The 20,869-nt window shown below is 43.3% G+C and overlaps 1 protein-coding gene across 2 annotated transcripts in view; it reads left to right on the plus strand.

Annotated features, from left to right (window-relative positions):
- The window catches only part of tho2 (THO complex subunit 2-like protein), a 101,860-nt gene that overhangs the window by 6,792 nt on the left and 74,199 nt on the right, over window positions 1–20,869 (plus strand). For both annotated transcript variants that reach the window (XM_075882173.1, XM_037428836.2), the window contains exons 8-13: window positions 2,600–2,760; window positions 5,904–5,999; window positions 8,161–8,313; window positions 9,111–9,280; window positions 12,586–12,930; window positions 13,326–13,427. In XM_075882173.1, the coding sequence (XP_075738288.1) occupies window positions 2,600–2,760; window positions 5,904–5,999; window positions 8,161–8,313; window positions 9,111–9,280; window positions 12,586–12,930; window positions 13,326–13,427 (1,027 nt within the window). The remainder of the gene's footprint in view (window positions 1–2,599; window positions 2,761–5,903; window positions 6,000–8,160; window positions 8,314–9,110; window positions 9,281–12,585; window positions 12,931–13,325; window positions 13,428–20,869) is intronic.

Genomic DNA, 20,869 nt, shown 5'->3' on the forward strand with positions numbered 1-20,869 from the left:
CTTTGCATTGCAGTGTTGTAGGCGTATGTTACAAAAGGCAGTATGCTATCCCAATTGGTCTGGTCGGATGAAGCATGCATGGCCAGCATGTCACCAAGTGTATGATGAAAAGGCTCTGTCATCCCATTAGTTAGCGGGTGATAGGCAGTGGTAGTACGATGCATGATGCGACTCTCGCTTAACAACGCTTTAATGGTCCCGGAGAGAAAAAAAGGCAGCTGCGGTCGCTTAGTAACTCCCGAGGCGCTCTGTGCCTTAAAACCAGGTTTTACAGTATAAAACTGCAACGTCCTTTGTGGTAGCAGAATGTAACGTAGCTGTTTCGGAGTAAGGTGGTTGATAGTGACAGTGACCCAGCATCTGCTACTTGGAGTATAAAGAAGTGGACAATAAAGGTCGATTTCAACACAATGAAAAGCTTATGTTGGACATGGTTACGGTTGCAAGGGACCTGTGGTATGTTGAGCGGGCGTCTTGCATCGCTGGCACGTAAAACCTTGTGTAACGGTGAACGAAATGGTACATACCACGCCAGTAGTACTGCAGCTGCAAGCGAGTGTATGTTTGTAATGCACCAGCATGGCTACATTGCAGGTTATCATAGAACGTGGCGCAGATGTCAAGGCAGAGATGTTGAGGAATGACGAGCAACCACTTAGGGCTGACCGAGTTGTAGTTTCGGCAGAAAGCAGGTTATTCGAAATAGCGAGGTATTGTGCTTGGCAGCGAAACGTCCTGAAAGCTGTAGTAGGCGTCCGGTTTGAAAGAAAGTCCAAAAGTGAAGACATCCAAGCGTCTTTGCGTTGCTCAGAAGGCATGTTGGAAATGCTGATTTCCAAGGCATCACTGGCAGAGGTAGACGAGCAGACATGCTCTGAAGCCAACGGCGAGCGTGACAGAGCATTGGCATCGGAATGCTTCCAGCCAGAGCGGTATATAATGCGGATGTCGAATTCCTGAAATCGCAATGCCCAACGAGTGGGTCGACCATTTGGATCTTTTAGTGAAGATAACCAGCAAAGTGCATGGTGGCTGTCGCAATATCAAAGAGTCGTCTATATAAGAATGGCCAAAATTTTGCAATTGCCCAAATAATGGCGAGGCACCTTTTTCAGTGACACTAGTTCTTCTCCGCTTTGGTTAGGGTGCAGCTGGCATAGGCAACGACTTACTCGTCAAAGCCATCCTTGCGTGGGGCAAGTATTTCCCCTGGCCCGACACCACTAGGGTCCGTATGAAGGCTGTAAGAAGTCCGTATGAAGCTCATATGAAGACTGATCGAGATGTTGCTGTGTGGGGGGCATAGTGAGGAGCTCCTACGCTCCCCCTCCCTCATTTCGCAACCCCGACGTAGGCAGCATCGGCTCTCTCTCCTCTAGTCATCCATCCCAGTGGCGTTTACAACCTCATTGCAAATGCACGTTCCTTCCCTCTCTCTACTCTCCTACGCTCTATCGTCTCACAACGCCGATGCGGGCAGTGTCTGCTAGTGAATTCCTTGATCTAAAAAATTCACTGCCCACACTGCACAACCATTCACCGGCCATCTCCACCTCCCAAGTAGTGCGGGTGAGACATTGCTCCTCTGCGTTGAACAATAAAAATTCCTGGTGTGCATGCTAACTAAAAGTGTACTGCGTTTCTCTGTGTCAGTCGGAGTCTTCTGTCTCTCATTACCCATTAGCAGCAATTAGCATGTTCCAGTAGGAAGCACCAGTCCATCACTGCGTGCTTTTCACCTCCCCAAGTTTCTCTCCTGCACAATGCTGCAATGAGCGCCAGCGTCGCTGCCGCCAGTGTAAGCGTTAGTGCTCGCTGCTTGGTATCTACACATAATGCCTCCATTTAGCGAAAGATGATTTAATTTTTTTTAGTTTTAAATCTTGTTACAGTGTCTTGTATGCTCTAAAGATAGTAAACTTTAAGTAGCATATTTTACAGGTTATCGCGAGCATTCTACCAAAAGTCAAGTCCTGGTACTATTGAAAGTTGTTTTCACTTCTTTCTAACCTAAAAGAACGGCATTTGCACATGCTTTTTTTTCGGTTTTTATAAACTATTGTGCAGGTTAGTTGCATGATAACGAATATGCCCTTTATATAATGTGATATATGCATTTCGAGTTTGATTCAAAATTATTAGACCATACTACTATTTGCTTCAGTTTGGCTTTGAACCTAGAATTTACTATTCTTACAAGCCTAAATTTTTGCAAAGGAGATTTGAGCATCAGCGTGGCTCTTTGGTAGAATATTTGACTGCCATGCAGAGGGCCTGGGTTGTAATTGCACTTCGTCTTTCATTTTTTTTTATTGTGTGTGATAGCGGTTATGGGTACCGATGGCAGCGGCAGATAACTACACTTTCAAAATCTGCTGCAGTTGTGATTTAGTAAAATCGTTTGCAGAAAAAGATTGTCGCATCTAATCTACCTGCATTGGTGCGTCACCTTTCACTCTATGCATTTTTTTGTAGCAAAAGATATACTTTATGGATGTAGAAATTGCATGACTCAATTTATGCAAATTTGTCTGCATCATTGCGCCATTTAAGAGAAACACATGGAATACTCACCTGCTGGTATTGTAACTTCATGCAGGCTGCTTCAACTTGGACCCTAATAGAGTTTTGGATATTGTCTTGGAGGCATTTGAGTGTCGTATTCACCTTGAAGATTTCTTTGTGCCTCTGCTCACAAAGTACTTGTGTAATCCAGCCACCATAAGCCAAGTTCTTGGCTTCAAGTTCACATTTTACCAGGTGAGTTTTTGCTCTATCAATATACTGTAGGAATTTGCATGGAAATTAGTCTAACCTGCACTGCCATTCTTGCTACTAAAATCTGCAGTGAGATGGTACCATCTTTATCTGCTTTGGAAACTGCTGCTCCATTGGGATTAATTCGTTGCACGAAGAGGACCATTATATGTGGACTCGACTGTACATATTATAACATCGCGGTTGCGACAGCGTTTATTCAAAGGAAGACCTTGCAAAACGAACGGGCAGAGCCTGTACACAAACGATGACGATGATGATGACACACAGAGGTGATGAGGACAAAACAAGCGGATGATCGTGATTATAAACATGCAGGTATGAGGACGATGTAAATAACAAACGCCCACTCTAATTTCCCCTATTTGGAAGCGGACATCCTGGCCACCGTAAGTCAAAGTGACAAGGAACATCGCGTGAAAGGTTTCATGCGAGAAACGTGGACAATCTCTGTGCTGCGGTAACAGCGGTCTGTTGGGGCGACAAGTGGTGTCACACGATAATTGACCGGCGAAGTCTGTTCCAAAATTATGTATGGCCCGATGAAGCGCGGCTGGAATTTGTCACAGAGACCAAGAGTGCGTGGAGGCGTTAAAAGCACCACCTCATCACCAGGTGGGAAAGACGCAATGAGATGGTATGTGTCTAGATGATCTTCCGCTCGTGCTGTTTCACTTCAGTATTGATGCGAGTCTGATGGCAAGACTGGGCCAGGTGGGAAATGTATTCCTCGCTAGAAGACTGGCATGAATTAACATGGCTGTTAAAGATGGAGACATTGAGAAAGGTAGTAGGGGGACGTCCGTACACGAGGTAAAACGGTGAGTAGCCAGTTGTTCCCTGAACGGCGTTGTTGTAGGCGAAAGTCAGAAATGGTAGAAAAGTGTTCCAGTTTTTGTGGTCGAGTTGTACGTAAACGGCTACCATGTCAGCAAGGGTTCGATGAAATCTTTCTATGAGACCATTGGTCTGTGGGTGGTAGCTTGAAGCTGTCTTGTGAGTAGTTCCAGAAGCGCACAGTACTTCATTTACCATTTGTGAAAGGAGCACTTTGCCTCGGTTACTAAGCAGTACACGAGGAGCGCTATGGCACAGGGTTATGGCGTTAGGAATAAAGTCAGCAACTTCCACAGATGAGCCTGTAATGACAGAGGACGTCTCAGCGTAGCATGTCAGGTGGTTCACGGCAGTCACTATCCATCGTTTTCTAGCAGAGGTGATGGGGAGAGGCCTATAAAGGTCGATACCTGCAACCTTGAACGGCATAGAAGGGCACGGAATTGGCTGTAGAGGTCCAGTAGGTGCAGATGTTAAGAGTTTACGACGTTGGCATGGGGAGCGGGAACCGACGTACTGCGCTATGCTAGAAAAAAGGCCAGGTCAGTAATAGGGACATCGAATGCGGTCAAGTTTTTTGAAAAACCAAGATGGCCAGTGGTCAAGTCATCGTAAAATGCTTCGAGCATTTGAAGGCGAAGAGAGCGTGGCAGCACAGGAACCCAGTGCTGACCATCAGGATGGTAAATGTGGTGGTAGAGAACCCCATTGTCCAGCCTAAAGGGCAGGAGTTGACGACGAATTCACGCGTTAGGTGGATGAGAAGCTCCCGAAAGGTGGTCCGTAATGCGTCTGCAGTATGGATCAGACCACTGGCGGGAGCTAAATGTTGGCTCGTCGTCCGAAAAAGGTTGTCCTATTGAGGCAGGCGTATGAACTGCGGCTGATGTGGCGGTATTCAAGCTTACCATTCAGTTATTGAAGTGCTACTCCAATGGCTCCAAACTGCTTCAAAAGAGAAATGTTGCTCCAAACTGATTTTTCTCAGTAACTACTCCAAACCTGCTCTGAAATGACACTATGAGAATGAGAATGACGAACATTTATTACGGTTTGACCGACTAATAAGTCCTAAATAAACTGAAAAGAATCTGTGTATTATCATCCTAGGGGGCTACTAATGTTCAGGATTATCCGCTCTTATATGATTGCATACGTAACAAGAACTGGCATATTAAGCATATAGCTCATTTGGCTGATTTTTTTTTATGATGTGAAATGTGAAAATGACGAGGTTTGCTTATACCGTATCTCATATCGATTATCTGCTGCTTATTTAGCAACAGTTATATGCGACTGTGGTTAATTCTAAATTGTTGTGTGCAGCTTTACCAGTATGATATTTCTGCAACAAATACTAGTATTTTAAATACAAAGCTCGTTTCACAGCACATTTTTGACAACCAGTCACCTTTTTAATTGTTTGCTTTTCGAAATTTACATTGATAATTGTCTATTAATTATATCATAATAAATATTAATACTATGAGATGCTTCGATGATGCTTTGAACTTCTATTAATGTATGGCAAATTCTGTATCTCCTCCTAAAACACCAATAGCTGCTCAAGACTGGCATTTTTTCCGCTCAGAAAACACTTCTGGCTGTACCAAAGCAGTACTTTCCTTGCTGCAAGGTGTGCTCCAAAAAGTAAATAGTCACTTCCATCACTGACCATTGATGTAACAAAGAGTTGCAGTACTTTAAGAGACCCTCACATGCATTTGTTAAGCCTTCTTTATGCATGTGGTGATGAGGGTTCCTAATAGTATGTGCATCTTTGTGGGCTCCACTTTTCAACGTATTTCCAAGGTTGCAGCTATTTGATGCAACATTTTTGGTACTTCAGAATTTATATAGTATATCTGTTTGCCAGTCCCAGGACTCCCCCCTGCAGTTATGTGTGTGCAGTGCCATTTAGCATCTGGCATGTAAAAGGTGATGAAGTCTCTCTACTTGTCACTGTGTCGTTGGTATGCTCAGTGGGACGCAAGCAAATTTTTGTTATTATAATATAGATTGTAATTACTGGTACAATTCTCACCACTTGCCATGCCAAAAAAGTAGTATATGAAGAAAACTAGAGTCATTATATCTGACTTATACAGCTGCCACAGCACAGTGAGATAAATCACGCTGAGATAGTTAACTATTTCTCACTGAATGAAAGAATGTTGTAAAAAGTTGTTGCAAGTCACCTGCAATACGCTTGAGCAGTGTTCGCAAAGTTGAGTTGCTCTTAATCTCAGCAAAAAGCTTAATTTTGCTATTGATGTCTGCCATTGCAGGGAGAGGCTGGAGAACCAACACCATTGTCTTTGTACCGCCTGGCTGCAGTTTTAATCCGTAATGAAGTCATTGCCCTGGATGATCTTTACTCTTTGGTAAGTGCCAAGAAAGTAAATGCAATTTTGCTAGGCTTCCTTAAGTTCTTGCTCGCTTAAATCCAGTCAACTTTCATTTTACAGGTCTAGTGGGAGTTAAACAATTGCAAGGTTATTCAGAATCTTGAGTTACCAGACAAGCAAAATAAATTCAGAAAAAAAATATTATTTCATCAGATATTGCAATTCTCTGTTGGAACTGCAGGATCTATCTAAATCGGGCATCTCAAGGTCGCTTAGCAAGTGGGCTTTAGTCATAAATTCAGTTGCTCCAGGGCGGGGGCTGTCAGAAAGGTGGAAGGATAGAGGGGGTGGAGAGGCTTAAAGAAACATTTGCTAACGTTGCAGTTTGAAAGACTGCCCTTTCAAACGTCATGCAGTTGCCGAACGTTTATCCAGACACGAAAAATTTGGGCAAGTTCATTTATTCAAACATCTTTGCGGCTGACGCATTTGAAGTAATGTTATCACGCGACCGAAAATTGGGCACCTCATAGTGTGCCACTCAATTTTTTAGACTCCGGTAGGCTGATTGAGTGTACTGCCATGGGTAGTGTTTACAATATTTGTGCTAGGTTTCTAGCACTGAAAGGTTGCCTTGGCTATGGCTGGAAGTTGTGCCAGTGTCAAAATTCATGCTGAAAGCTCAATAGCCGATTCTTAGAAACTACCCTATTTACTCTCATAATAGGTGCAGTCGCATAATAGGTGCACCCCCAGTTTGGTCTCGAGAAATCAGATTTGTCTTATTTCTGCACATAATAGGCGCACCCCGAACATTGCCGTCATTGGTAGCTCTGTACTGTATTTGCACGGTGGCAATTGGACGCATAAAAACCATCGTGAGAGCGCAGAAAAACACGACACACAGAAAGAGACAGACGAGGACAGGTCTCGTCTGTCTTTTTCTGTGTGTCGTGTCTTGTTGCGCTCTCACGATAGTTTCTATGTCAAAGCACCAACTGGCCCAACAGTCAATTCTTGTGAATTGGATGCACTTTTACGTTAACTACAAAAATGAAATGTGAAAGAAGAAAAAGAAGACCGCACCAGGTCTGTGTTTCGTCGAGTGAGGAAGTAGGTTGGTGGATGGTGTGTCGAAGTAATTTTTGCACCGGCACCGTCGTGGGGCATGAGCCAGCCCCAGCGGTCTCTGCCCATCTGCACACTTTGTGCTGGCTGCATCCGCCGTGGCGTCTGCTAAGCCGTCTGCTTCATTCATGGCTGCGCCATTGGCGAGAACGCTGACTTTATTCCGACCTTAACAGCGGTTAGATAGCGAATTATATTTATTTTTACTGTAACACATTTTGCTGTAACTAAAACAAATGAGCACTTGTGCGCATCGAAGACGTGCATGGGCATTTTGTCTGCCTGCCGCCAGAAAGAAATCTTTCAGACAATCCCGAGCCGCGGTGGGGCAGTCCGGGACATGTAAATCGTAGAAGCTCAATGCCGACAGGAATAGCCAAACAGTGGCTAAAATACAAGCCAACTTGGTTGTGTGTAAACGTGCGTGTGTGCAGGTGCACCTTGACAAGTGTTTCCAGCCACTGGGCATTTAAATAATGCTCTTTCTCGGTGAATCCTTGCTTTCGACTTTCCATATTATGAACTTTTTTATAGTTCTTACCAAGTCCTTCCTAATAAACTGTTGGCGACTGTATATGGGTCACTTCTGAAAAAAAAAAAAAAAAAAAAAAAAAAAAAAACTGGGCTCCAGGTCTTGAGAAACATAGATGATTATGTCCAGGACATTTAAAATCTGGATTACAATTCTGGGATATAAAAGCTTTGTTGTTTGGTTATATTTCAACACATGGTGGCTACATGGGGTGCCTCACGAAAAATACTGTACTGAGGCAGTAATGTGCGAGCCGTCAGCAGAAGGTGTACAGGATGCATGTTCGAGAGCTCTGGTCAAAATTATATCAGACATTGAAATAATGATGTAAACTAACAAACCTACAGTGCTGTCGTGCCGAACTTTGTTCAGTACACTCTTTCCACTAACAGTCAGAACGCTATAAAATTTTTCCTCTTTGTTAGAATCTACAAACTACTGAACATGACGCAGTGCGATATTAAATAGCTGGACTAGTGGTGGAGTTACATTATAAAATCTATAGGCTGTCTGAATGATCATCTTTATTTCTTACAGCTGCTGCCAGATGATGCAGCATTGGCTAAGCAACATAAGAAGGAGGAAAATGCAGCCTTGCAGTACGCAAAACGCTCAGCAATGGTGATCATGTCCTCTGAGAAAAAAGACGAAGAAAAGAAGGATGAGGACAAGGACGACGATCTGACTCTGGCAAGTCTTATCCAATTTTTAGCAGCTTAGTACAGTTTCAACTTTTCGAGCATGTAAACGGGGAATGGGGGGGAAGAATATTGTGCATCGCAATATTCTCTAATGCGAAATCAGAGCAGAGTGGCAGACAAGGAGTCTCCATCAGTTGAGTTGAGAGCGAAAATTTCAACATATAACGCATAACTGATACAACGTACATTCTCTGGCAGCTGAGGTGCATGTGATCCCGCAAAGTGATTACAGCTGATTCTTATGTGCTGGTTTAGTTTGTGACTTCTTCAGTTTAGTAGTAGAAAAAAAATTAGCATTTTAACATTGGATATTTTAATCTTTTTGCTTACCTATGCATGTAAATATCTGTTTTGTTTGGAGATTCTAATTGAACATGTAACATTTTTGTGTTTGTACCATTTGCAAGTAAAGCCAATAGAATGCCTGCAAAATAGCCAAACCGCATACACTAACATTCACATATAACCTGAGGAAGAAAAATAAAAGTGAGATGGTTTTGCCATGATCTGCCACTTCTGAAACAATCGCTTTCACTGCAGTACACTGGCATCGTGTAGGACAGCATTACAAGATTCTAAAGGCCAGCTGTTACGAGACACGGCACATTTAGTCCCCTAATTGCACATGCATGCATTTATTGTACAATAACAAGTACCAGTGTGATCGATGACATCTAAAACCTTTTCGGGCAATCATTCAGAGCTGTCTACGATGTTACTGCAGCTCTACTGTACTGGTAAATCATCAGGAAAAATGGCTTATGTTGCTTTTTTTTGTGTCTTTAGGAGGAGAACCAAAAGCTCGGCCTCTGTGAGGCTCTGCTTGAGGTGGGCGACTGGCTCAATGCTCAGAGGCTGATGCAGAGGCTGCCTGAGCACTATGCAGTCTCTCAGCCTCACATTGCCCGTCGGCTGTGCCTGTTGGTACACACACTGGTGGAACCACTGTACTCCAAGTAAGATAACTGGTTTGTTGGGCATCCAATTTAGTAGGTTTGTGCAAATATCTGAATGTATTGAATATTCAAACAAATATTACAGTATTCGAATTTGCTTCAATTCAAATTCAATTTACCGTAATTACTCGAACCTAACGTGCACCTTTTTTCCAGTTAAGCGAGTTCATAAATCGCATGCGCGTTAGAATCGAGTACGAACAAAAAAATTACGGTCAATCTATTGCCATCGGCAAATCCAGAATGGCCGCCCCCTACGTACGTCAGCATGGCGCGCGTCCGCCATTTCTGTCTATGTGTTTCCCATGTGCGGCACTTCGTACGTGTGCTGAGGAGTTCGTCATCTAGTAGTGCATTAATTAGCATCGACGGCGTGGAAGGGCCGACTCCAAAAACTCGAGTGCACCACGATGCCGCTTTTAAAAGAAAAGTCATCGCGTGTGCAAAAACGGACGGAAATCGGGCCGCATCGCGGTCGTTCGGAGTTCCCGAAACAAAAGCAGAAGATTGTCGACAGCAAAGCTTCACGCAAAGGCTTCAGTAAACCACAGCAGGGTCGGTTTCTGCAAATTAAAGAGCTGCTCGGCGAGTATGTGCTTGAGCAGCGAGCGGCACAGCGCCCCGCCGCGGTGGTCTAGTGGCTAAGGTACTCGGCTGCTGACCCGCAGGGCGCGGGTTCGAATCCCGGCTGCGGCGGCTGCATTTCCGATGGAGGCGGAAATGTTGTAGGCCCGTGTGCTCAGATTTGGGTGCACGTTAAAGAACCCCAGGTGGTCTAAATTTCCGGAGCCTTCCACTACGGCGTCTCTCATAATCATATAGTGGTTTTGGGACGTTAAACCCCACATATCAATCAGCGAGCGGCACAGCAGCCCGGGACGACAGAACTGCTCCAAGTGCGGGCTATGCAATTGGTCTTAGAAAAAGGTCTAATGCGGAGCCAGTTTAAAGCGAGCAGGTGCTGGCTAACTAACTTTATGAAGAGAAAAGGCTTTTCCCTCCAAAGGGGAACATGCATATGCGAAAAGTTTTGCGGAGGAGTACGATGAAAAGCTTCACAGTTTTCAGAGGTTCGTCCTAAACTTGCGGCGCAACAACGGCTACCTGCTTGGGCAAATCGGGAATGCCGATCAGACGCCTCTTTACTTCGACATGCCTGGCACCACAACCGTCGAGAAGAAGGGGCGAAGCAAGTTCGTGTGCTGACATCGGTCCACGGTAAAACTACAGTGACGGCAATGCTCTGTTACACGTCAGATGGGCACAAGCTTCGCCCCGTACCTCATATTTAAATGGAAGACGCTCCCGAAATGAGCCGTTTTTTCGAGTGGTGTGATCGTGCGGGCCAGCGAGAAAAATGGGTGCGTGTTGCAATCGATGTCTTACTTTTTTTTTTTTCGCGGCGGAAATCGTGTGCGCGTTACAATCGAGGGGGCAGTAGAATCGAGTAAATATGGTACTGTAAATTTTGAAGTATTCGAAACGAATGAAGAAACGTACAGTATAGACCACTCATAATGTAAGTCAGAGGAATCGTGAATATCCGCACTATAAGCGGTACTGCGCTATAACAAACACAAACTTCTTCAAGTGCCGCAGTTGTTCAAAGCGTGTTGAGCATGAAGCCTCGCGCATGCAACAATATAAGCATGCGATGCGTAGTGCTTACATCAATTCAAATTTCTGAATGATGGAAAAATGTGAAGTTATGTCTAAAGAGCCGCGTTGCCAACGGAGTGAACACAAAAAGCAAAAGAAAGTACCATCGTGATAATTTTCCGACTGCTTCTCAGACTGCCTCAATTATGCGCATTACACAGATACTATGTCGAATCACGTCCGAAATTTCGCACACTGAAAGACACTGATCATTTAATTTTGCAGGCGCACACCCGATTTCAACACATTGCAATTGAATCGCAAATCATCATTCAAGTGCTATACATGCGTCCCTTATTTTCAATAACGAAATGTATTCCTTACCACTGCAAAGAGTTTCGCTAGTTGCGTACTAAACTGCAACTTACCGTAATTACTCGAATCTAATGTGCACCTTTTTTCCGGTTAAGGGAGTTCATAAATCGTATGCGCGTTAGAATCGAGTACGAACAAAAAAATTACAGTCAATCTATTGCCATCAGCAAATCCAAAATGGCCGCCCCCTACGTGCGTCGGCATGGCGCGTCGGCCATTTCTGCCTATGTGTTTCCCATGTGCGGCACTTCGTACGTGTGCTGAGGAGTTCGTCATCTAGTAGTGCATTAGCATCGACGGCGTGGAAGGGCCGACTCCAAAAACTCGAGTGCACCACGATGCCGCTTTTAAAAGAAAAGTCATCGCGTGTGCAGAAACGGACGGAAATCGGGCCGCTTCGCGATCGTTCGGAGTTCTCGAAACGTGCGGGCGGGACCGGTGGAAACAAAAGCAGAAGATTGTCGACAGCAAAGCTTCACGCAAAGGCTTCAGTGGACCACAGCAGGGTCGGTTTCCGCAAATTAAAGAGCTGCTCGGCGAGTATGTGCTTGAGCAGCGAGCGGCGCAGCGGCCCGTGACGACAGAACTGTTCCAAGTGCAGGCTATGCAGTTAGTCTTAGAAAAAGGTCTAATGCGGAGCCAGTTTAAAGCGAGCAGGTGCTGACTAACTAACTTTATGAAGAGGAAAGGCTTTTCCCTCCGAAGGGGAACATGCATATGCGAAAAGTTTTGCGGAGGAGTACGATGAAAAGCTTCACAGTTTTCAGAGGTTCGTCCTAAACTTGCGGCGCAACAACGGCTACCTGCTTTTGCAAATCGGGAATGCCGATCAGACGCCTCTTGCCTGGCACTACAACCGTCGAGAAGAAGGGGGCAAAGCAAGTTCGTGTGCTGACATTGGTCCACGGTAAAACTACAGTGACGGCAATGCTCTGTTACACGTCAGATGGGCACAAGCTTCGCCCGTACCTCATATTGAAATGGAAGACGCTCCCAAAAGGAGTCGTTTTTTCGAGTGCTGTGATCGTGCGGGCCAGCGAGAAAAATGGGTGCGCGTGGCGATCGATGTCTTACGTTTTTTTTTAATTTTTCGCGGTGGAAATCGGGTGCGCGTTACAATCGAGGGCGCGGTAGAATCGAGTAAATACGGTATACTGCACACTACCGCTACCAAAATGCAACCTACGCCGATTAGGCCTAGCCTGCCGTTCGGCTTGCTCTCACGGAAAGCTTGTTCAAAACATGAATATGGGGCGTTGAAAAGAATCAGTGTGCTGTGCTTGTTTGTGCGTGCAAGCTCCTTGTAACATTTGTGTTGTTTTTGCCAACAGGCACAGTGGGCTGCCAGAAGGTTTCCGCCGACCATACAATGCCCCATCAGGAGGTCTGCGGCCACTGCCCCTAGTGGAGACGTTTGAGGAATTTCGTACGCTGGTGCTGCCCATGCTCATGGCTCTGGGTCCTCTGATGCACATAGATCCTGTGCTGATCGTGAAAATTGTGCGCCTGGGACGAGCATTTTTCCACCAGAAGGGCTCTGCCAATCCAGACCTCCGTTTTGACTTGCTCACATTGCTTGGAGAGACGTTGCTCCCATCTCTGTCGCTTCTTGAATGCAACTGTTGTGTGGCTGATGAGATCTGGTCTCTTGTGAAACTCTATCCTTACCAGCAGAGGTGAGCGGTGCTTTTCTATTTATTCATGCATTTGATTGTTGATGATGCTGTACATAAAATTTACCTTTTCGAACAGTGTCACATAGTGTTAATTAAAAGGAGTCAATATGCAAACATAGAAGACCCTTGATGATGAAGAAAAGTGCGTAGGTTTTGCAGCATATACATACACACTTTTGCAAGTTGTCATGCTAGTAGTTGCTTCCTGTGCAAGCTTGTCAAAATGTGCTGTTCACGCTGAGATATGTTTCTTTCAGATTTTGTTTAATATATGTGCAACTTTCTAAATGTGTCGAAGAGTCGATGTTCATGACAGGTTTTCATATTGGGGTCGAGAGGTAATAGTCTCTGGAGTGTGTTTTTTGATCAGTTTATTTATTTTTTCTGTCCTCCAGGTATCTTCTTTACCATCATTGGAAGAATACTGCCTACAAGAGCCATCCTCTTCTTATAAGGGTGAAAGCAGACTCACTCAAGAAGATCAAATACATAATGAAGTATGTGTTTTTTCATTCATCATGTCAGATGTTTTATTGAAATTCAAGTTTTAGGGCTGTAAGCAGTGCTGTATGTATCCTGTGACATTTCTTTTTTGAATACTGGTTGAAAAAACATGCCCATCTGGCAAATGTTCTTTCACTGTAGAGCCTGGCAGTTTAGGAGCTTGGCTGCTTTACAAGTCATATCTGCAGTCTGCATTAACATTATGCCATATTTCTCGATTGCAGTGTGATAGGAAATTTTCAGTTAATTCACATGGGGAAGAGAAAAAAATCATAATACCGCGAATTAACACAAAATTGTGTGGCAGAAGAACAATACCTTTGTGGGATATTGCAGCTTAAAAAAAAAAAAAAGTGCCCATCTTTAGCAGCATCGATTAACTTATCATTTTGGGAGGTTTAATGCTCGCTGAAATGCTTTGTATCACTATCCCTTTTTTTAGATGACATTATCTCCGGTTCCTTCAAGCACATTAGAAATTAAACAGTTACTAAAATAACAGACTCTTCCACTCTTTCTATTTCATCATGATGGCTAGTACAAGGGACACAAGAGCCTTTGTGGTTTGCACTTTAACATTATTTCATGGGAGATCCATGGATTGTGAGTTTATTAAAAGTAACCTGCCTTGTAGTTTCACAATTTCTGACTTTTTGTGTCATCTGTATGGCTGTCCATTTGAAGCAGGTGTTGCGCTTGTTGGAGCGTGTAGCCATTATTTGAAAAAACAGAAGAGCAGAAATTCCTATCAAATTATCTCTACACATAAATGGAACCACTAACATGGCTGGCATATGCCGGAGGAATGCTTGAAAGAAAATCATTCAACTTCTAGCAGCATGTATTCCAGAACTGTTGAAACTGGATGGTTACATTGAGGTAGCATGCGTGGTATTTTTTTTGTTTTGTTTTTGCAAGTATTCGATTCTAACACAGAAATCAACAATAAGCGATGAAAGTTTGAAAAAGAAATAATTAGCGTTCCAATAGAGTAAATACCATACTTCGTTATACGTATAGGTTTCACTGTCTCGAATTGGCTCAACAGTAAACGAGTAATTAATTTGGTAGTGTTTGCTTTTAGGGCCGAAATGACCTTGGTTGTCATATATTGTTAGGTTGGGGGGCTGATTAACGTGACTGATGCTGTTATCAATGGAGTATGTTCGCACTCGGCTGTGTCTACACTGAAGTCTGTTCTTGAAGTGTAGTGGAAGACAGGAATTATTTAATGGAAGCTAAATGAAGCAACTGATTCTTCACGCAAGCAACTTAGTTCCACTCAACATTTGGCAGAATGCTTTATTTGAAATTTGCTCTTGGCTGGTGTTCTGTGGTGTTTGCTCAGAGCTCTATCATTGAAACCATCAGCAATGCACACAACGCATACTGAAGTCCCTCTTTGCTCAGAGCTCCAGCAGGATGATTGCGGTCTTGGTCGCATCTTGACGGGCACTTCAACCTCATGTTCGTTCACCTGCGGTATTCCCGGAACGACGAGAAATCATCAGGATTCTTCGACGGCTGGGCTGACAGCTTGGGCGTCTCACGTGGCTTTCTTCGTCTGTCCATTTCCATTGCATCAGCAACAAAGAAAAGAGGTTCTCAATTGCACCACCGACCAGCCTCAACCTCATCGCCAAATGCTGTACATCATCTCCTGTTCCTGCGTCGGCAATTACACCAGAATCCAGATGAGGCTCACACGAAAAAAAAAGTTCTACTGCCTTTGAGCATTCACCAAAGCATTCATCAAAACATCAAATAGGAATTGTGCTGCATAGCCTGCATTCGTGACAAAATAGATGTCAATGCTGGTGGAACCAATATGTCAATGCTAGTGGAATGAATTCATGTCCAATCTGTCTGATGAACCAGGGAATTCCACAGTCCTGCCTTTAAACCATTGCTTCTTGCCACTCCTGGCACCACATTGGAATGTGATGAAGACATTGTCATCGCCTTATTTCATGGCCCCAACAATCTACTGGAAGCTCCACTGCCCACGTGATTTGGCACCTTCTGTTAGAAGTGGCTCTACAAAAGGTCGTCTTTTGTTAGGCTTGTTGCATCAAGGTTGTTCCAGGCTATACACTCAAGGTTTCTCCATTGTCGTCACTCCGTTTGCCATATGCCGAAGTTTTTGTTACGATTGGTGTTCAACGAAGAGTAAGCGGTCCACTGCGCTGAGTAGCCTGTCAAGCAGTAAAAATCATGTTCATACTTTGTGGCACCTGTTCCATGACAAGTTATGTGAGCAGTGACAGTGAAGCACCCTTTTTCCAAGACTTGAGAAGCAGCGTCACCTGGGCTCAGTAGAGCACCATTTACAAGTCAAGTGCAAGTTGGAGTTTATAAAGCTGCAGTGAAGTTTTCATAAAGGGGTGCATTCCAAGTATTGGAACGAGTTTTGACGAAGCGTAACAAGAAGAGGATGGGCAGCTATTCAATATATAGGCCTTGAAAGTCACCTTACAAGAATTCTGGCAAAACCTATCAACGTGCAAGTGGAATGGCCCAGCAATATTTTCACCTTTCGTCATCGCAAGAATGTTTGTTGGCAGCTGCTACCACTACGTTGTCTTTCATAAGAGTGGTGCCCATTGCAATGAAGATGTCGCTGCACATCGTAGGAATCATTCGACCCACCACAATATGTGCCGCAACTGTTTGAGAAATGAGATGATGCATGCTGATGCAAGAGGAAAACCTGTTGTTAAAGCTGCTTGTGAAATTGGCGTACCTCACCACGCCGGCGTTCAAGCACTCGCCTGCGTGTTCAAGCACTTGTCAGCGTCTGAAGTTGCGCAGTCTATCCTCAACGTGAGCAAGCTTCAAGAACATCGAGTGCTCCCTGAAGCAGACTACCAAGTCCTGGTGCATTCCTTTAGAGAAGATAAAGTGAAGATCCTGTGAATGTGTGGTGTACTGTGGTGACCAGTGCTTGTGTTGTGCCCGAGACAGTTCTTCCATGGTCATCTTCAAGTGCCTGTGCAAGAGAGTGGCGTGTGATCGTTGGGGGTGGAAGTGCTTTATGAACCTAATGGTAATCTTGCCATTTTAAAAAGCGGGGATAAAAATAGGTGACGGTTTTGTCAGGCTTTTCACTCACTGAAATGTTGTGTACTTTGGGAACAAAGTGCATGAATCAAATGATAAGCGAAAGACTCAGGCAAGAAACCCTTTATGCTTTTTCGTCTTTGTTAATCATTCGATTTACACTGCTTCAAAACGTGTACTACCATCTCAACAAGCTTGACATAATTCATATTGTACTAATAGTAATTATCTTCGTTTTGTAGTAGCAGCATCAGCCGTTTATTTTTGCCTCTTATCTAGGAGACAAGCATTTGTAGCGCCTTTTACTCAGGATATGATGCAGAATAGAAGCAACAGGTGTATTGATGAATAAAGCCCTAGCATATTCTCATCTGCAAAACCAAGTGCGTGACAGTGCTACTTGCAGTGTTTATGCATGGTGTTATGACTCAAGTGGCCTTGTTTTATCTAGCTTCAAGTGTTCTAAATCTCTAGCACTCATGTGATCACCTAGATCATGTGTCTCTGAAATAGGGACAGCCTGTTTCATATCAGCGGTGACTTGCATGATTTTAAGCTAGAAATAGAACATTGTATTTTCTACCGTGCATTCGGGCACGTTTACTATTTTCAGTGTTGAGGCTTTTTTTTACGTGGTACTTTTCAGGCTGTTTCATACTCAGGGGAAAACTCTGAGCACATTGCAAGATGCTCCGAGTTTTCCCTTAAGTGGGCAACAGGGCCAGTACATCTTCAGGAGCATAAGGGGGGTCATATGTCGTTGTTCAAGTTATTGCCATTTATTGTAGATGTCAGGATAGAGATACTACTCATTCGCTACAGCTGTTTGGAAATTAGAGAAGGTGCGTAGCTCTATATTTTGAGATATGTATCTTATTTCAGAAGTGTGGCAGAGCACCCGAGCTTGTAAGTAATGCACAGCGTCATGTGCTCGTCTGTAGCCGCTGTTTCTAGTGACCAGCAGTGTACTAAACTTCAGCAGTTAAAACAAAAAGGAATCTGTTAGGAGCAAGAGTGGTTGCATTGCATTGAATGCTTTATGCTGTGGCTTTGAAACACCTGTTTCATCACCCTCTTCAGAGCATTGGAGCAGTGTGGATGCAGCAGGAAATCATCTACACCATCTGCATACAAGCTTGCAGTTGGTTTGTTTTTTCATTGTTTTTTTATGTAAACACCCTGTGTAGTGAATTTTTCAACTTCCTAAGGAATGAACGAAGTTACTGAGGTTTGTCACATGCTGTTTAGTGCTTTTTGTTGTTTGTCCCAACAAGTGCACTTGAAGCTGCAGAAGGGGTACGGCTAAAAAATAGGGTTTCCTAAGTATACACTAGAGGGAACGCTGGCGGTAGTGTTCTTCGTGTCCTTCTTGTCTCTGTGTCGTCGTTTTGTTCTCGCGCTATTACTATAGTCACTCCTAAGAAAGCCAGGACAGGCCTCTGTTTGAACAGAGGTTTGTTGAGAAAGTAGCAGCTTTGCGCTCCAATGGTAAACTCTCCTTGCCATGCATGACGTGAAGATTTGGCTGAGCTGTTGACATCAAAGTACTTTCTGCAGTATGTAAATTTTTCACCAGACATGATATAGTGGTTTATTTTTTCGAACGTTTTTATGGCCTCTTTACTAAGTAAATATATTTTAGTACATTGGAGCTTTGAGCACACTGCAGCGTCTTATGTGTAGTGGAATGACTTTGCAGAAGGTGACTCAAGGTCTCATAGGTCACACTGTCACACTGTGGTGTTTAGGCCAGGTGGGAAGGAGAGTTGCTAATATGAAAGGTAACTTATGTAGACTTTGCGACGACTCGAGGGGCAATGGGGAAAAAATTTGGGCACCTAGTTTCTTCTCAGGCGTTTGTCAATTACAGCTGTGATCCACGTGCTGTGTTTACGGCTTTTTTTTTTTTTTGAGGTTTATTGCAAATGGCCCTATTTTGAAAATGGATTGCATACAGGCTCTTAAAACCCCTTGGGAATGAAATGTACAGCCCATGAAGCCCCTTTAATTTTTGTATTCAAGACCTTTACGTACCCTGCTAAAAACTGTTATGAAATTATTTACCTTCACTTTGAACCAAGTGCAATGAAGTACTGTAAAATAAAGTAGGTTGCATGAAAGCCACTCTTTCACTGTCGTTTTGCTAGCTGTCACTGCAGAGCTTCCGAAGCACACAGAAGGAAGTGAAATAGTGCAGATGGTGCTTGTTATAACTAGGACGCGTCATTGCTATAGTCTTAATTACACAATTTTAAATAAGGGCAAAATAATCTTGAAGTTCATCATTTGAATTTTAAAATAGCTGTGCCTAGTGATTGCACCAGATTTTGCTAATTTAGTGCGGCATTTTTCTTTTTCTTAGTCTTAGCTGTGTTTACAGTTATTACGCTAACGGTCTGCATTTGGCAATTCTACAAGTTGTAGCTTGTAAAAAGCCATGAATAGCGCGATCTCCATGCCTTCTTGTCAAAAGCTTCAGTGCCAGTGCAGTAATTTAGCGTATCAACTATAAATTGCTTGTAGGTATTATCGGATCTGGTTTATAATTTTGAACTGTTGTGTGACCACTTCACACCTTCATATATAATACTGGTCTCTGTGCTTATGACCAACTGCCTTTTTGTGCTTGTCATATTCCCAACTGTGCTTCAGAAAAGTAAAAAAATATGCTTAAGATGGGCCTAGCACATTATGAAACTATGAGCTATCTTGCTTAGCTTTTAGGTGGTTTTCAGCTAGTTACTTAGAGTGGATTCTATCATTAGTGAATGTTGATAAAGGTGTTATTCTGTCAAGTGCATTAAGTATCAGTGTTGAGGATTCGGCTTGTTAGTATTGCGTCATAAAGATTTTTTGGTGTAGTCTAACCAGTACATTGATATTGAAGAGCACAATGAGTGTTTTTCTTGTGTCTATGTGCAGGTTGTGCTATTCCTAAAAGTATGCGAAATTGTACAGCTTTAGAAGGACGAGATATTTATATGTAGCACAGGTAGACGCTTCTTTCAAAAGGGAAAAAAAGCGTCTAATTTTGGTAACGGTGTTCTGAGTACAAGGTGTGCTAGCTGCCGCCTCTGCAGGTTCTCTTTTGAGTGGGGAATGGCAGTGTCATGCAGCAATAGAAGATATTATGGTGTAAAAGGTTCGCATACTGTACCTAGCCATGTGGCACTGTAACTTGTGACTATTTAATGACCTATGCATTGTGTGCATTCTATGGTTTAGCTGAAGGAACTGGTAGGATAATAATTCAGTCAGCTGAAGTTCATCGCTGATATTGTGCAGTCAAAAAAGATATTCTGTTTTCAAGAACAATCGATCAGCAAACCCATAAATGAATTTACTCGTGAAAAAGGTCTATAGATAGGTGTTCTGAACAGATGTGCTGATTTTGTAATGAATGGAACATGATGGGAGGATTCGATGTAATTCTTAAGAGACCAGTAAGATGCCCAGGGAATCTGCTAATCGCTTTTGACTCTTGCATAATTCACAAAAACATCATTCAGACATTTCCTCTACATTGTTGGAAAGGAACTAGAATTCCCTTACAATGATAGGCTTACTTTTTCTTCTAACAGAATTAACTTTTAGAGATTCCAATAGTGTGATACAGGTGACCAACTTGGCTTCATGTCTGCCGCAGAACTATTTCTTTATTAATGACTCAAATAATGCTTCTAGGGGGGGGGGGGGGGGAACAGCTTCATCAATGCCTAAGATAAGAATGTGTTAGCTAAAACATACAATGTATTTTGAAGCATACCTGCCAAGTCTCCTGGATTTTCCAGGAGATTCCAGGATTTTGACCAGTTCTAATGTTTCTGCTGTTGCCAGGAAAATCTGGAAATCGAAAGTTCTGCATGTCATCTGTCTGCATTGACAACCTAATCCAATCCAGGAGAACTATTCTCATGGTGTCCAATTCGGTCTCTCCTGATTGGCTGGAGCGCCTGTTTACATTTTTTCTGCAGCGCCATATTGATGCCATGCAGCTTTCACAACTCTCGGCACAAATGAGAAAGACTGAATGCTTTTCGCCAAAACTAATGCTGACCCCAGGGATCCACTTTAAGATGCACATCTCCGAGGCCATGCATGGACTCTAACCACATTAGCCCTTGAATTAGGTTAAAGGGGGGACGTGGCAATAAGAATTGTAAATTCGGTCAAGATGTTCAGTTTTTCAATTAAATTTTTTCTGTAATCCTGAGACCATGTTTTACATGGTAGTGTGATTTTAGATCAAAATAAGTAATAGAAGTTGTAAAACAAGCATTTTACTAAAGCTATTTTACTAAAAGCTATGTGAATAATGTGCATAGCAAAATGCAAATTTGCAGCTTTCCCTTGGCAAAGTGCCACCATATTTGGC

The sequence above is a fragment of the Rhipicephalus microplus genome, chromosome 2 (genome assembly GCF_043290135.1).
Source record: "Rhipicephalus microplus isolate Deutch F79 chromosome 2, USDA_Rmic, whole genome shotgun sequence".
Classification (NCBI taxonomy): Eukaryota; Metazoa; Arthropoda; class Arachnida; order Ixodida; family Ixodidae; genus Rhipicephalus; species Rhipicephalus microplus.